At 40.9% G+C, this 17,742-nt stretch overlaps 1 protein-coding gene across 2 annotated transcripts in view; it reads left to right on the forward strand.

Annotated features, from left to right (window-relative positions):
• Nucleotides 1-17,742, forward strand: part of LOC129110832 (collagen alpha-1(XVIII) chain-like) — a 61,411-nt gene that overhangs the window by 16,941 nt on the left and 26,728 nt on the right. For both annotated transcript variants that reach the window (XM_054623061.1, XM_054623062.1), the window contains exons 3-5: nucleotides 15,155-15,402; nucleotides 15,510-15,680; nucleotides 16,463-16,594. In XM_054623061.1, the coding sequence (XP_054479036.1) occupies nucleotides 15,155-15,402; nucleotides 15,510-15,680; nucleotides 16,463-16,594 (551 nt within the window). The remainder of the gene's footprint in view (nucleotides 1-15,154; nucleotides 15,403-15,509; nucleotides 15,681-16,462; nucleotides 16,595-17,742) is intronic.

Here is a 17,742-nt window from a genome sequence, read left to right on the forward strand (position 1 = left end):
CCAACAGAATTTTAAACTTGAAATGAGCACACTGAGCTCAGTTCATCCGGGTCATTGTAATCTGGGTTCAGCCAGGCCTGGTCAAGATTCTCTAAACAGTGACAGTGACCCGGCGCTGTGGAAGTGGCCTCACTTAAGTCAACGAATGGACCGGACTGCAGGCGTTGGCCGAGGTCCCGCTCTTCAAACTGTAGCGAACAACTCGAGCTGCAGAGCTAAAGCAGATGGTATCACTCAGAACCCCCCTCCACCACCCGCCCTGCCTGCCTCTGTAGGAACAGTTTGGATAAGCTACACAAGTATCTCCTATGTGATGAATACAAACAGGCCAGACCTTCGGCTGACTGCAGAGCCATGGCATTCATCAGTGGAAAAGAAGGAAAGAGGACCTTAAGGGATTGCTTCATGGCTTGAGGAGCTGATATAGATGAAGATGAAAAGGTCACAGGTTGACGTTCAGCTGCAGATGTTGAGCCTTCAGTTGAACCTTAGTCCGTTTGCTGTGGTTATACTTTTTCTCTGTCTCGGTCTCTTTATTTCTCACTCAGCAGTCAGCGTTTTTCCATTCCTTGTCTCCTCCCTTTTCTTTACACTACTGGCTGGAGCCATGATAAAATGTCAAAATGTCCCAGTTGTTATCTTGATTAAGTGGGAACAAATCTTTAAACCTTCCTCCCTTCGCCTATTTTACCTAATGATTGATTGATTCTTTCTTTCTCTTCCACATTATCACATGTCCTCACTCTCATGCTTTTCTTTCCCCTCTTAACACACTATTGGTCATTCTTGACATGAAGGAGAATTCAGCAGCTCATCTGCTTCCCACCTCTTCCATGATGAAGTAAGAAAGAAGCTTTGCATCTTCTTGCCAAAAGATCTGCGTTGAAGGCTGGACATGTTGGCGGCAAGCTGCCAAAAACAGGCGGTGTTTTTTTTTTTTTCTAGTCAGCCCATCATTCCTCTGACACCTTGGTCAGAGTGCAGTTTCTACAGCTGGTTAAACACAGCTTGGGGTAAGCCGAAACAACGTGCCGTTTACACGGAGCCCCATGACATCTGACCCCTGTGGACATCCGCTTTTATCACCAGCCTGCAGTTGCTTTAATTAACTTGAAGGCAGGGTAAGGGAGAAGCGCTTCCAAAACACTATTACACATCAATTTAGATATTAACAGATCCAAATGGTGATGAGAGGTGAACTCAAGCTCTTCTCTGTGATGTTTTATTTCCTTAGGAATGTCTGGAAGTTACCCTGCAGTGAGGTGCAAAACCGGATGTTCTAGAAAGGCCAGGTTTTGTTCTACTTGGTCCTCTTGTGTCATTTAGAATATTTGGAAGGATTTCTGCACTAGCATCCATTTTTGTATTTTCTGTTTTTTTGAGTAAGCTTCAAATTTGGCATGACAATTTTGGGGAAAGTTAGGTATCCTTATAGCTGTTTTTAGCTTGTCAAATGTTGTGGAAATGGTCTCCAAAACAAAATAAGAAAAAACTGAATGCACAGGCCAGGAGAAGGAGGAACAGTTATACTGATGTTTATCTCTAACTGTATACCTAAGCAATGAAGAATGTAGTTTTCAACAAAAACATGCGCCTCCAAAACTGCATGTAATTTCGATATTGTGCTGAAAAGTAAACCTGAGGAGCTTTAAGTGAAAAATTAAGAAAAAAACATGGCAAACATTCTCATCTACAAAGGTGATACTGTTCTCCTGCCGACGCTGCCAAGTTGGTCCCCATATTAAGATGGAAGATAAGAGTTGTAAAGGAGCCCGGAGCTGGCAGCCTTGTGTGTGTGTGTGTGTGTGTGTGTGTGTGTGTGTGTGTGTGTGTGTGTGTGTGTGTGTGTGTGTGTGTGTGTGTGTGTGTGTGTTTCAAACGAAACAGACAGGAGTAATACTTGGCTCCACTGTCCTAACCACCTCTCTGCAGACTTGGACATGCCAGCTTGTACGGGCAGACAAAAAAAAATACCCTTATCGGTGACCCAAGTCCTGTCCGGTGTTGGCTTATACGGGCACACTCCAAAGCTTTGAATCACTGGTCCAGACTCACACCAACACAACTTTAAATCTGCAGGGACAGTTTGAATTCCTGTAAAACTCTGCCAAGTCGATTCCTATACTCAGTGTCAACCTGTGTTGTTGCCCAGTTTGAAGTTTTAGTAGAAAGAAACGGTTCTTTAAGTAAATCACCACATCGACGGCGTATGGAAGGTGCAGCAGGTGGGATATATTATGTTATTCACTAATTATTTGGAACATGAAATGCCCACACCGCGTCAAATAGATTTTAAACAGTGAGCCCATTCATTTGGAAATAAAAAACTAAAACATCCTGACACCACAAGCTTATTCTGTCATGACCTGCAATGACCCGCATTCTCCTGGTTGCTACACTTAACACTGCTGTCATTAGGAAGTCATTATATGCTCCTCTTCCACGGTCTGCTAGAGTCACACTGAGACCTTTTAACCCCTTGTAAAACCTACAGCAGTGCTGCCATTAAAGCCCATTGTAGCATCAGCCAGTCTTTCCTGGCAGACTTCTACTGTTTTTCCAAGACATACTCAGAGCTAAGAAATTTTCTCAGTCAAATAAGAGCTATTTTGGGGACAGAAAATAACAACTAACTTGACTGTAATGTAACTTTAGATCCTATATTGGATTTAAAATCGTATCTCCGTCATCTGACTAAACTTCCCATAATCTATAAACTGTTTTGAATTTAGCAGAAAACTGCAACCCTTCTCTTACAGAAGAGAAAGTTGTTCAATGAGCAGATTTCCACCAAAAGTCAGTGAAGTTCAGTCACAGCTTTCCACTGAATACATTATCGTACATTAAATGGACGGTAGTCTGTAAGACCACCGGCCAAGAAGAGTCTGGTCCGCCTCACTGAGAGACAACCCTGCTCCCAAAGATGGATGTTGGATGAAACACAAGAATGCGCTCCGCTTACCGCTCAGCCCCCTTTGAGCCCGGCCCAGACCTCACTTTACCTGTCACACATAAGGCTCTCGTTGTGTGTGCAATGTGTGTAGTGCAGTGTGAGAGAGCCACAGAAAAATAAAGCTGTATTAAGAAACATTTCTATGTAATGCTCTCATTGTTGCAGATTCAAACCTGTATGGCCATATAACCCCGTATAAACCAAAATTTGGTTTATTGAGTTTGGCCACTGGCATAAAATCATCCAGCACACAAATAGTGAGCAGTTGACCCTTCCTAAGCCCCGCCCCTTTTCAATCTGAGTTCCAGTAACAGTTGAGCAAGCTTGTTACCAGGCAGAACCTGGGTCAACATTCATTGGGTCTTCTCATACCTTTGGGTCTTCTCATACCTCAATAGATACGCTACGTTTGTTAATGTTGGTAACATTACTATGTAAGTCACCATCTTCACGGACACATTACATTCTATAAAGTGTAGTAACATCTTAAGATTGCTAATGTTAGCATAATGATAGCTAACTAGCCAGCTAATGTGTACCTCGGTCAAGAGGAGTCTAATGGCAGATCACCAATGTCAACCAGGTTTGCTGATGCTGCACTAGTTGTCGTCACTGGACAAGATATCAAACTACTTAATCTTCTCTGCTTTTTGGCAACAACTTCCTTCCAGCCTGCATAATGCTAATCAGATCCAAACCACTTCATCCAGTCCACATTGGAGGCCGCGCGCCAATAAAGCCAACAGAGCTGTAAGAATCTTCCAATGCAATAAGTGGATGCAACAATGAAGTCACAAAGAACATGTACACTTTTCAACTGCGCCTGCAATTCTGTCCATGAAAATCACAACCGAATCAGTGACAAGTCCCACAATAATCCATCCCATCCCCTCACATCTGGGAGTCTCGCTCGGTGGTTTTCAATACTGCAGCTGGCATCAATAAGCATAAGACAGTGCGCACTACCTCATTCAGCTGCGGTGGGTAAGGCGAGTCATTTCTTGGAGCAGAAATTGGCAGATTGGAACTGACTAAGATGCACTTGTTCACCAGCAACACAAAGAGGTGTGTCTGTTTGGGCTACAATCAATGCAGCGTCTGACACATTGCGTGTGAAAGTAATTGGAGGGAGTCTTTTGCTGGAGGTTGATTTTCAAGAGTGTGGCTGTGTCTGTAGAAGAGCATAGCGTTCTCATTGGAAAAAGACATTTAGTGCAATAAAAGCCTGATTAGAAATACAAAAAAAGCGTTGTTTTCTTTGGGAAAATTTCAGATTTTTTAAAGATACTAACCACAGATTTGTATTACTCAGCCTGTTCCCAAAGCCTCTTGATGTCAGCTTTTCATCCATCTTATCATTTTTATCCCCTCTTGTATTATTTATACTGGTGTGGTTACTGTGGAATTTCCCCAAAAATACTAAATGTCTGGGATTCGTATCCCTTTACCCAACAAAGTAATTGCATTATCTTTTTCTGCTATTTTTTCCCCACCCTGGGAACTAACAGCTCATTTCTGAATAATCAGACCCCTAGCACATTGCTGAAGTAGTTGTCACTGGGGATCAGGGTCATTGGGTTTAACTCGGGACGTGGGCAGAGTCAGTCTTGTCTCTGAGACTTTGTAGAGCAACATTGCTGAACCAAGAGCATAATGTGCCAGGGAAAACTGATGGTTATGAAATCCTGCAGATAGAATTTGGATGTGATGGTGGTGATGTTGTTGGTTACGGCAAATGATTGCAGACAGGATTTTTCTTTTCTTCTCCAGACAGAAACGCTTGCACATTTCTGTGGTTTGTGTGTCTCAGGAGCTGAATCATGACTATCCTTTGTTTGTTTCTTGTGGAACACAATTCTGTTATTTCAAAAGGTTTGAGCAGGAAATACCATGAAAAACTCCCTCATCGTCAGTCCAATGTTTTTTTTAACTGCCATTGCCCTGATAAGTAAGGTCAAATCAAGTCTGTTGAGATCTGGGAGGAAAAGAGAGATGTAGAGAGAGATTTATCCAAATATGAATTAAAATACTCGTGGCAATTTGCTTGGCCGTGTTCCAGCAGTGAGGAAGGCGAGGTTTGAAACGGCTTATTCAGATTCTCGTAAACCATCTGGTTCATCTCACAAGCAGTCGAAATTGAATTCGCTGTAAAAGCTGTTTCCATTTTAAAGGCTAATCAGCTGTTCTGTGTTGTGTTGATGTCCTGTTGCAAGGCGATTGGAGAGTGAACTCATGTTGGCTTTGCTGTGGAAAACGGCAAGACTTCTACTTTTAGCAATCAACTGTGTGACAGACAAAGTTATTTAACATAGTACTTTTTAATATATATATTATACGATCTTGTGTTTAAATGGAACCCTTTTCAAAAGGTTTTTGAGAGTTCAAACTTGATTGTATTTACATTTTGTGAGCTTTTCTGGATTAAACCAAACAGAGAACAAGCGTCTTTTATACAAACCTCTGCTGTACATTAAAGCTGCAGCAGGTAAATCCCCGCTTCGGAAACCACACATGGCAGCTCCAGATATCTATTTGCATTTCCGAGCATATGAAGGACTCCTTTGTAACTGCGTATACTTACGACTAAATATAGTATCTAAGGTGAATTTACCCTTCAATGTTGCAGCTCTAACTTGTGATTTAGGCTTGAAGTTACACCCTAATTATAAAATAAAACATATTAGTTTTATTGAGCCATGCAAATAGAATTGAAAGTACAATTGCATGGCTTTTTTTACTACTAGAAAGATGTGAAAAATATATCTATATATAATATTTGTTGTTGTTGTTGTGGATGAACCTGCCTTGAAACAGAAGGATAGACTTTCCCATATAAATCATCCAGAGTGCATCTTCACAGTGTTTGTCTCCATGTGTTGCTCATTTGGTTCAGTTGCTGCAGTAAGGTGCTTGCAACACTATGGCATCTGTTTGTTTCCCCACTGGAATGAATAAATGGGTGCAATATCAACCACAAACTGTCTGTTTTGGATCAAACTTCCCTGAAAAGCTGCATCATATTGAACAAATCTGGTAGCTTGCTGACTTTGAGACATTCTTTATGTGTTAGATCGGTGTTTCTTGACACCCACTATTTACAAATGTAAAACACCGCGACCCAATTCCCGATACGCCACATGAATCATAAGAAGAGCGTATTGGTGCATACATTTACATTCCTGATCATTTATTCTGCTTTTTCACCTTATATTGTCTTGAATAGTTTAACCAGCCATTTTGAAGATAAATGTTTTTGATCTAACACAACTTTGTTTCGTGTATGCAAACGTATACACATATTATATACTTAATAAATGAGACCAAATGAATGCATTTAGGCCGAGTTATCAGACTCTCAAATTGATCCTCTCATCAGTTAAACAAACAGAATGCATGCTAGCCTTTCTTATTAGATTCAATGTTATAAGTAGCCTACAATTATCAGTGCAATACAAACATTCAGGCTCCCTCGTGTGGCTCAAAGGTGTACTGCAGATATAAATGTTGGTCCGACCCAGTCTTTGGGATGACTTAGTAAGATTGTCTCTTTCTGTGCACATGTTTCAAACACAGCAGGCCTCTTCCTCCTATCTGAACAGGACTATCACATTCCTAACCTACAGGACTCACATACGCAGGTGCTGCCTCATTCCTAAAATAAATGAATCTCTCATTTCTACTTTAACATGACGGCCACATTCCCATGATGCATTAATCACACACACACACACACACACACACACACACACACACACACACACACACACACACACACACACACACACACACACACACACACACACACACACACACACACACACACACATTAATACTTTGGATTCGTTAGAGGTCAAAGAATGAAACAGTGGAACATGACTACATCATTCAGTGAACTTAGGGGGACTTTGGGTTTCTCTTCTTTCCTTGCTTACATAACTGATAATGAACATACACATTGCTTAACTGGTGAGCATGTTTATGAATCCATGAGATTGAGAAAGATTATAATAATATACCTTTTGTCAACAGAAAATAAGATTGTCCTGCATTACCAGTGAAATCTTGCCCTCTTTCTAGGACATACAAACAATATGTCATTGTATAAGCAAAGTTAGACGTTTCCCTAAAGTCAAGAAACACAAATCTGGAGCACTTGACGTTTGTTTCTTTATACACTAGGCCAAAAAAGACAAGCTTAATCTCTGTTGTCATACATTCATTCAAGTGAGAAAAAAATAAAGTGCCATTGTTACTGGCATCACCCTGAACCATATCCATTCATCGCTGAGCTAAGCGCTGTGAGTCTTTGATCACAGTCAGAGCGTTAACACTTACATCTCTGCTCCTCTTAATCACTGCAGCGACACACACACACACACACACACACACACACACACACACACACACACACACACACACACACACACACACACACACACACACACACACACACACACACACACACACACGTGCGCTTGTGTGCGTTTGCAAGTTAAATACACAGGCTGTGTGGTCTCAGCAAATTTACCCAGAACTTCCTGCTTTACAATACAACACATGGCTGACATCACCTCGGCGCTGTCAGTCAAACACTATGAGCCTCTGGATGAAAGGATGTGAGGCGTCGTGTTTTGTCTTCCTGGAGGAAAGAGTTAATCTGCAGTTGTAGAATGGATCAGAGTAGAAAGGAAATCCCTGTTTGATTCAAATGTACCGAAACTCACAGATCTGAAGGAGACATCTGGTTTTCTGCAGTAATCCTCTTCATAATAAACAGGTGTAACCCAACAGGTGTCGTGTATAACCTCTTACAAAACTACAAGCATGGTGTTTTATGTTTAAAGCGTGCTTTACAATACGACTACATCTCTATGATTTATTTCTTATTTCTTTATAACGTCATAGCCGCCATTAGATTTAATCAAAGTCACATTCACTTTTTGTCAGCTTTATGTTTTTGTCAAAAGCAAGTCATTGGTGTCTTGTAATGCAATTGTTAACAGGTGCTTTCCCTGCTGTTGCATTTAGGGACACTCAGATATTTCATATTTCAAAGTCAGCTGGCAAGAAGTAACCTTTTTATGCAAGAAAATTACAAATTCTCATTATTATTACAGCACTTTTTACCATTTTAGTTGCCATTTATTTATTTCCCCACCACAGCTCATTAGTACGAGCTTTTATTTCATGTCAAACCAAGATTATGACACTGACAGCTTTTTGGCACATGTGCTTCTATATAAGTCCACATCAATCAAGCTTAAAGATGTTGGAACAAACAAGGGTTTAAAATGATTACACGGTTGTGATGGGCCCTGAGGAGGGAGAACTGTGTGAGTGTAAGATGTGGTGTGACCACAGCCACAGAGGATTTGATGTGCAACATGAGACATTACATCTCCACATAATTGGATAAAGTTCCTTTTTTCCCGTTTTTTTTCTGTAATGTTGTGCTGAAACAAAATTTAGTGCATGCGTGTGATGCACATACGCTGCAGAGCTTGTTTCCAATCTGAGTTTCTGTGACGTGGAGTGATAGATGACTGAGGTTTGATTAGATTCCCTTTTCTCGGTCTCTCATTAGATGTGACGGCTCATTGCAAACTGCTGTGGACTGACTGACAGCTGAGGGACTTTGGCCAAAGCCATTTAGAGCTGTCCATATGCTGTGTCCGTCATCTCCACATTATTATGACCTTGTTTTATTTTTTTTCTTTCTTTCTGATTAAGCCCTCATATTGTATCTTTACATCTTAGCCAAGTCAGGGTAAAAAAAAAAAGCATGAAACTAGAACTGAGTTAGAACTGTTAGACTATAAAACCTACAGGGCCCATGCTCACCGTGATGTGTTCAAAACCTGGAAAAAACGCTGCAGTTCAGTAACACTGAACTTTAAAATCACTTGTTGCACAGTTTGTGTTTCAAGGCTGCAGCTATTGATTATTTTAGTAGCCTAGAGCATTATACAGTACATCGAAAAAATACTTTTGCTTTTCTATGGAGTTGCAGTAAAAATTGATTGGTTTCCTTTTTTTGAAGAATCAAATTTTTCATATCTTAAATTGAAAACAATGATATTATCTCTCAAAAGCAGACCCATTTAGTGGATTTTTTTTTTCATTTTTTTTTCATTTCAACCATCCTGAAGTCAGTGTAAACTGTCAAAAATTCTAAATCTTTTTCATTTACCTTGTTAATGTCATCTACACAATTCAACTCGAAATATTAGGAATTACTTGATTGTTTTTAATTAGATATTAGCTTTGTATAAAAATAAATTGCATTAGCAGTAATAAGCAGCATTAATTCCCTCTCTAATATAGTCTATATTGGTGTGAAAACATCTCCTCCACAACGATGTTTATTCAATTTAACAGCTAACGTTAACTCGCTCTCCTCCTGCTGATTTAATCTCAAATACTGATGCACAAATACACACATACCTTGCACCGTTAAAATAGCTGCACCGCAAACCCAAACCCCGTAGTTGCTGTGTGAAGGGGGGGTTAAAATAGGCCTTGATGCAATTCATTTGCATAATTTCAACCATAGTGTGTTTACCAGAAGGTTCTGCTTTGTTTATTTCCGTCTTGTGAGCCAGGTATGTGTGTATCTGTGCGTCTGTTTGTCAGTTTGTGTGTGCTTTAATGAGTCCACCTCCTCAGGTAAAAAGATGATATCAGCAGTGGTGCACAAAGACTTTTGCCCTGATGTTTTATTAAACACAGCATTGTGTTCATCTTGAGTGCTGTGGTTGTTTGGTTTCATCTGTTTTCACTCAGGCTGAACTGCAGTTGTACTATTGTTCAGTTTAGCCTCGTATTTATCCCCAGAAATGCATATTTTGGAGCAGCAAACTGAAACGTTTATGCAGTTTGGCCCTTGCAGTATTTAACTCAATAAACTTCCCAGCTAAAGGCTCATAACTGTTATTTTCCATCCACTAATATTCTTATATATTCTATATGCTGCTCTTATATTATAATAACAAACGTAACCTGTGTGCAGATGTTGTGTGCTGTCATTCATTTTATTAAATTTATTTTTTCTTACAAAAGTAGAAAGGCCTCACTGTTGTGAAATGGCATCCTTGTGTCTTTCAAGTGGTGCTTATGTAAGAGTAGGGCACTGAACTTTCTGCTATTCATAACTGTCTGGATTTTGCCATAACAATGTGTCACAAAGGAGACACACACTCCCTAAACACACTGACACAGTTGAGAAACAGCATTGCAGAGACATGAGTGTTTTCGTGTCAACGGTTGCTCATTTAGAGAGGGAGCATACATGGGAACACTAGTCACCCTATAAACAGACAACCTCACACATACAGTACAATGGAGCTGATTGCTTACATTTTCTTATATGCAAATATTGCAGTTTTCATGTAGGAAAAGGAGAGATTATTCACTTCATTAGTGTTGTAATTTACATGTTTTCTTCATCCTGGCTACTTCTTCTTCAAATTCCCTTTCCCTTAATGCAACAATGCCCATTCTGTCATTGTTTGCCGAAGTTACTGCATGTGGAGACGAGTTTTTGTGTTTTTTCATAAAATGTATTACTTTGTCTTTCTTTTCTGAGCTGCTGACACTAAAATCGTTCTGATCCTTACCATTTATGCAAAAGAACAAAGGGAGGAACAGGCTTCTCTCATTTACTTTTCTTTTTTTCCTTTTCTTGTGATATTCTTGAAGTTTCTACCAGCTTGGAGCAAAAATCATTAGGAATCACTTTTTAGGGGATGACTCATAACTTTTTTTCTTTTACATTGCATATTTTTTAAATAGTTTGCAGTAGTGTGTAAGATACACGGACATTTCTGGATCTGCCATCTTCATTTTCTTCTTTCAAGTGATGTCACACAAAATTTAAATAATAACATGGTGTCAGATATGCAAAATGTTGTAAGATTGATACATAGATTAGACTATATAGACTATAGATTAGATTTGTTTCCTTACCATTGAAGTCTATCTTTACCCCCAGGTCTGAACCTAACTCCACCCATAGCATCATTTTGAAAAATACCAGACAGTGAATGACGTGTTGAGCCACTGTCAACCCTTAAAATACAAATTTCTACACATGTTTAAAGATATATCAATATTAACACCAGCATTGATAAGTTTCAACACATAACAGTCATATCATTTAGTTTTCAGGCCAAAAAGCACGTTGCAGCAAGTGTGCAATATCTCTTTATATATGTCACTCTTTTGATTGACACTAAATATCACAGCCTGTGTGTGAGAAAGCTGCCTGTACTGTGACTAAGTCTGAAGTCGCTTATGTGTCTGCACTAATCACACAAAGCAAAACTCATCTCCATGTATTTTACGAGCCAACACCTCCTCCTCTTTCCAAGTAAAAAGGGAGTTCACCTCACATGAAGCCAGTATTCTTCCTCGGAGGCTCACAGACCAACTCACACGGCAGCATCTTGTTCTCCGTCCATACACCTTGAAGTTATTACAGCGAGCGCTTTAGCTGGAGGACATGTACAGTATCTCCGGAGCCCTTCCTCGTTTCCCCTGCTTACTTCCTCTTGCCTGGTTCCAGTGCAGGTGCTGCTCCGACTCGGCCAAGCCTGATTGCATTGTGAAGTCACACCCCGACCCGAATTACTCACTCAAGTTTCCCACAGCTGAGGATGTCTCGCACTTGGATGTTTTACATTTTCACTGCTCTGCTTTAATTATTCACAACATCCTTAAGATCAGAACGTTCAGAAAATCATCTCGACGTGGCTACATTTCTTCCAACATGATCAGCTGATTACAAATCTGTCGTTGGGACAATGTGTGGTACGGGACAAGCACTGACTCGGCAAAGCTGTTGTGGGTTCCTGCTGTCTTAGTTTCCATGGCGATCTGTCCAGCTGTTCCGAAGTCTCTGAACCAGTGGAGGAACATCTGCAGTGATGTCACTTTTTGGGCAAAGACGGAGCAAAAATGACAGGCCGAACTGTGGGAATGTTGGCTGACAGACTTTGGCGGGACTTTACCACTGACACCACAGAGAGGGAATAAAGTCCAGTGGAGAGGCAGCCAACGGGCCTCACAGGACTCACAAACGGGTCAATACTTCTTAGAGCTTGTTTTAGCTTGCTTAGATTCCACTGCATCGGATTAATGAGTGTCTGAAAAGTTAAGACAATCACAAGTGAGCCTTTATACTTTCTAAGATCTTTCTACTTCACTCAGAGCCACACTTAAATTCCTCTCAAGAGAAATACAAACAAAGCACTTGTTCTGTTGCACTGAACATGCTTTTATTTGTTTGTTGCACTTCCAATTTTCATGACGTAGCTTTTGTTTATATGAAGTTTGAATACACTTGGTTTGAATCACTTTTAACCAGTGTCTTCCAATAGAGTGTTCTGCTTAAGTGCACTGTAATGAAGTAATTACTGTTTAAAGTCTGCTTAATTATAATCACATCCATATTTTGGCTCTGCTTCTGTAAAAACCAGGAAACTGTAATGTCCCGTCAGCACTAAAGCTGTGAAATCACACATCATTTTCATTGGTTTTGGCCCTCCGTCCACAATAAGCCAATGTTTTTCACACCCAAACAAAGCTTTCCAAAGAAAACTCTGCTCAAAAAACTCCTGCCTCACATTTAAGTGTGAATAAGGAAAACTGAGCTTTCGGAAATTCCCCTAACTTCGCAGTTTCTTATAGTTTTCTGAACGAAAGATGAGAAACAAAAAGAGATTTACTGCAGCCTGTTTGCTGTGTCAGTATGAATAGAGATCTTTACAAAAACTACCCAAAGACGCACATCAATCTTCATATTTAGTTCTCTTCTCTAAGGAAGAAAAACTGCTCCAAAACCACATCTCTAACACACAAAATGACTCGGTGGCTAAAACAAAAACAATCCAGTATTTATTTTTTAAAAGTATCCCAGAGACAGTGTTTGAACAGATGCGGCTCTAAACTACAAACCAGTATTCAGCTACGGTGGCGGTTACCCAGCACAACGGTGTGGGTTGCACTTCATTGTTGTTTTTTAATTGCCACAGTCTGTCGGGGTTTCAATCCAATTAACGCTCGGTGGAAGAAGTGTGCCTCTCTGGCCACACACACACACACACACACACACACACACACACACACACACACACACACACACACACACACACACACACACACACACACACACACACACACACACACTCTGCTATCGTGGAAGTCTTACTGTTTCCACTCTCAGTCTCTCTCTCTCTCTCTTTGGCCCACTCTTTTTTGTCTTTGTCACTCCTCCACACACACACACACACACACACACACACACACACACACACACACACACACACACACACACACACACACACACACACACACACACACATACACACAGTCATTGTAAGCCTAATTTACAGGAGCTGCCACTGCGCAGCACGTGTGTATTAGTCTAACCTAATGCCTTCCAGACGCCCAGTCTCTGTACCCCCACTGCCCATACGCTCTAGAAGAACAGATGATTGTTCCAGCGGTCGTCTCGCTAAAGAGAACCAGGTGTAGATGGGACTGTGAGTGTGCATGTGTGTGTGTGTCTGACAGAGAGAGAGAGGGAGAGAGAGAGAGAGAGAGGGCAAGGGCAAGAGAAAAAGACATGCTGCTGTACAGTAGGTGGGCATTCACTAAGTGCTTGCATGTCTGTCGGAAGGAGAATGAGAGCACATGCTTTCTGGCATGCTTAAGGAGTGAACAAGTGTGTGTGTGTGTGTGTGTGCACTTATGTGTGCACGCATGACGGACAGAGAAGTGAGTAGGTGAGTGTGCGTTCAGCCATGCGTACAGTAATGATGGATGGAAGCTCCTTCTCTCACACTCTCTGCAAACTTTATGGGGTGTATCTAACATGTTGTCAAACTTCAAAATGTCTAAAGACAGAAGAAAGGAGAGCTGGAACCTCACAGGATGTCTTCCATGGACAGACCATGATCGTGAACTCTAGCTCCATGGACAAATTGAAATTGATATGAATGAAAAATCTGAATTAAATAAAAAATAATTAAACGTATTAAACGTATTGAATTTGCTGGATTCAGTTTTGTAGGAAATGAAAAGATAAACCATAAGATGTATTCACCTCCCACACTGTCTGTACTGTGGAATGCTTTAATTTCTAAAATAACATATCAGTCCTCTGACCCATGCCTGGATTAACCCACTGGGGGGGAGTTGGGGGCAGAAAACGAGCTGCAGGTCGACCGCTGCCTGTCTATGGATTGTGTACGCTGTCACCTTTACGTATCCGTCAAACACACGGAAGCATGGAAGCTTCGTTATGTCTTGTCTGGCCACAGAGGCCAACCAGCAAAAATGAAAAAAAAATCCATTAACTTGAGGTAATAAAGAACAAATTAAAGGGCTTTTAGTGGTGCATATTCCTAAACAAAGTAACCCTTATAGTCAAATTGTCAAACACGAACTGGTACATGGAAAACCTGCAGATTATGCAGCCCATACAGGGGCACCTTTTCTCTGTTTGCGAGGTACAAACCATACAAGAACCTGGACGATAGGCTTATAGAAAACTACTATAGTGATCATTCATAGTTCTTTATTCAGAAATTAAAGGATTTTAACTTCTCTTGAGAAGAAAGCTAAAGGGGATATATGGCTGTAGGTGCTACAGGACAAACAGGATTTGTCATACATCATTATGACGCGGCGGCTGTGGCGTAGTGGAGAGCAAGGTAGTTCTCCAATCAGAGGGTCGGTGGTTCGATACCCGGCTTCGGCAGTCGATGTGTCCTTGCATGAATGTTAGTTAGAGTCTGATGGTGGCACCTTGCATGGTAGCCTGTCATCAGTGTGTGAATGGGTGAATTATATGTAATATACTACTGATTGTAAGTCGCTTTGGATAAAAGCGTCTGCTAAATGAATGTAATGTAATTAATAAACTAATTGCGGTGACTGAGATAAAGGAGTCTTTTGGCACCAATAGACAGAAAATGCATGAAATGATTAATTCTATACCAGTGAAGTTCAGTTTGACACCATGTTGTTTCCATATGTCCATATTGCAGCAATCAGGCTTATTCTGCCTCTTTGTTTAATTACTTTTTCATCTTAGTTTATTTCTGTTTGGTAAAGATGTCAGTAGTCCACTGTTGCACAAGAAATGTATTTTCTTTTCCTCTTCCACTAACATGGCGTCCATGTTTGTTTTTTTTACAGACCGTGGTTCTATGTCAGCCTTGGACCTGACGGAGCTGATCGGCGTCCCCCTTCCTCCCTCCGTCTCCTTTGTTACGGGTTTCGAGGGTTACCCCGCCTACAGCTTCGGCCCGGACGCCAACGTGGGCCGCCTCACAAAGTCATTCATCCCCGACCCGTTCTATCATGACTTCGCCATCACGGTCACAGCTAAACCTACCACGCGGCGGGGTGGTGTGCTGTTCGCCATCACAGATGCTTACCAAAAGGTAACCCACATAAACCCTTTCACCCTCTCCCTCTACTGCTCTGTTTTTTTCCTTTCTGTTAATGTTGTAAATAACAATTTCCTACATTTCTTGGTATTTTTTGTAAGATTGTACACTTAGGTGTAGCGTTGTCCGAGGTGGAGGATGGTTCCCAGAGAGTCATATTGTACTACACCGACCCAGGAACAAGTGGTGGAACCCAGGAAGCAGCTTCCTTCAAAATGGGAGACCTGACGGGAAGATGGGCGAGGTTCACCCTGACTGTGCAGGGGGCAGAGGTGGGCATTCTGACATCAATGAATCCTGATCAGGTTGATCATTTTAATGAAAAAATTGGCTGAATCTACTGATTTCTGTACAAAAATTGGGAGACTGGGATTTTGCATGCAGTCAGCTGGGTTACACTGAAAATTATACATATAAATATATATTCCAGATATATTATTGTGAAAGTTTTCAGTTTCTCAGAGGGGAAAAATCCCCTTTGCAAGAAATAAAGGACATTTTGTTATCTTTGGTACCACCATGGACCACTTTGTTCATGATACTAATATTGACGCACAAGCAATATAATAAAAAATGGATGAGCAAGGCATTATTGGCACTTTAGTTTATAGCTAAACAGGTGCAAATAGGGAATTTTGGGGGAACTACTTTTTAGCCGACAATGGAGCTCTATAGCACGGAGAAATAAGATATATCAATCAGGCTTTGTCTACACATGCAGCACTTTTTACAAGGATCCATCCGCTGTTGGTTTTATTGTCTTCATGGGATGGGATGTTAACAATAAGAAGGAAATAGATTATCATCAGGCTTATCTTTTAACAATACTCTGATGCAAGTTTTTGTTGCCAGCATAGCAGAAGTAGCCCAAACTTTTAAAATGCTACACACAGGAGTGTTAAAAGGCCTCATGTGGCTCTTTTATCTTCGAAAGATGTTCATTTAATACGTGAAGATGTTTTCATCAAAAAGTCACTATATATGTAGCTGCAGTGAATTAAGTCTCTTCAGCAGATGTTCTGATTGTTTTTTTAATTTAACCTTTGTCGCTCAGGTGCGTCTCTACATGGACTGTGAGGAATACCACCGCGTGGCCTTCACCAGGAGCCCTCAGCCTCTGACCTTCGAGGCCAGCTCGGGGATCTTCGTGGGGAACGCTGGGGGTACGGGCCTGGACCGGTTTGTGGTGAGTCTGGATTAATTGTTTTGAGTGCACATAACTACTCTGCTTCTGTGCAGATCGTTATGTTTTTGCAGAATGAACACCTCATGATTTTAACTGTCTTGTATCTCTGCATTTCTGCGTTGTTGACTCCTCATTCCTGGTGTCAGTGGGTTTGGATCGATGGGTTGAGAGTAGATGTCAAGTCCATTGCGAGTCGCAGCAACAAACGTGGCGTTTGGACTGACGCCTATTTTACATTTGGAGACATGAACACAATATTCTTTGTTGGCAGCTTTACGACTGCCACAGGAGACAAGGACTGAATGACCACATGTGTTTATGAGCACTGCCTTATCCTGTGTGAGCTCATAACTGACAAGCTGTATGTGATTTACATTTTTTGGAGGAATCGAGCCGATCTCTCATCTGAGCCTCATCTTACATGACTTACACTCGCTGCAACTGTGAGTGCAAATGCCAATTCTTTAATTGAAAAGTGTGGAATCAAACAATTGTAAGGTTGGAGGTTCCAACCCCCATGCTACTGATCGAATATCAATGTGTGGTCATAATGAGGGTGTGTGATTGAGTAGTTTTGAGCAATTAGATTCTGCATTCTGCTCTCAAGTAAACCAGTAAATGCTTCAGCACTTTCCTCCCAATCATCTATGATTTGCTGTTTTGTAATTGCAGTACAAGGCTGTGTTTGTCCCAGTGTAACAAGAGGGATGAGGAGGAGAAAATAGTTTAGTGAAAAGGGAATAACGTTCATTTATGTGCTACATGCAAGGGATAAGTAGTTAGAGTTGATATTTATCTGAGCCAAAAAAAATGCATCAGAGTTTTCATTGTTGTCAAGATGTCAAATTTGAAGCCTTTACACAGAATATGAAATATTAATAAAAGAAGAGCTTAGCACGTATTATAAAACATGCCAACAAATCTTTTTCCGAATAAATTTAACTCGTGGCTGGAGGCTTAACTTTGAAAGATACACGACATGTGATCTTTTAAACAAAAAGCAGGCCTCTTCTACGCTGCATTGCGACCTTTGTTCTCTTCTTCTCCTCTGATTTGTAGTTCCATAAATTCATCCAACGGGCAAACTACAAGTTGTTCCAGTTCCAGGACGGTGGAAAGAAGTTTCTTATTGCTTTTTTCCTCTTGTT

Source organism: Anoplopoma fimbria, chromosome 21, assembly GCF_027596085.1.
Source record: "Anoplopoma fimbria isolate UVic2021 breed Golden Eagle Sablefish chromosome 21, Afim_UVic_2022, whole genome shotgun sequence".
Lineage (NCBI taxonomy): Eukaryota > Metazoa > Chordata > Actinopteri > Perciformes > Anoplopomatidae > Anoplopoma > Anoplopoma fimbria.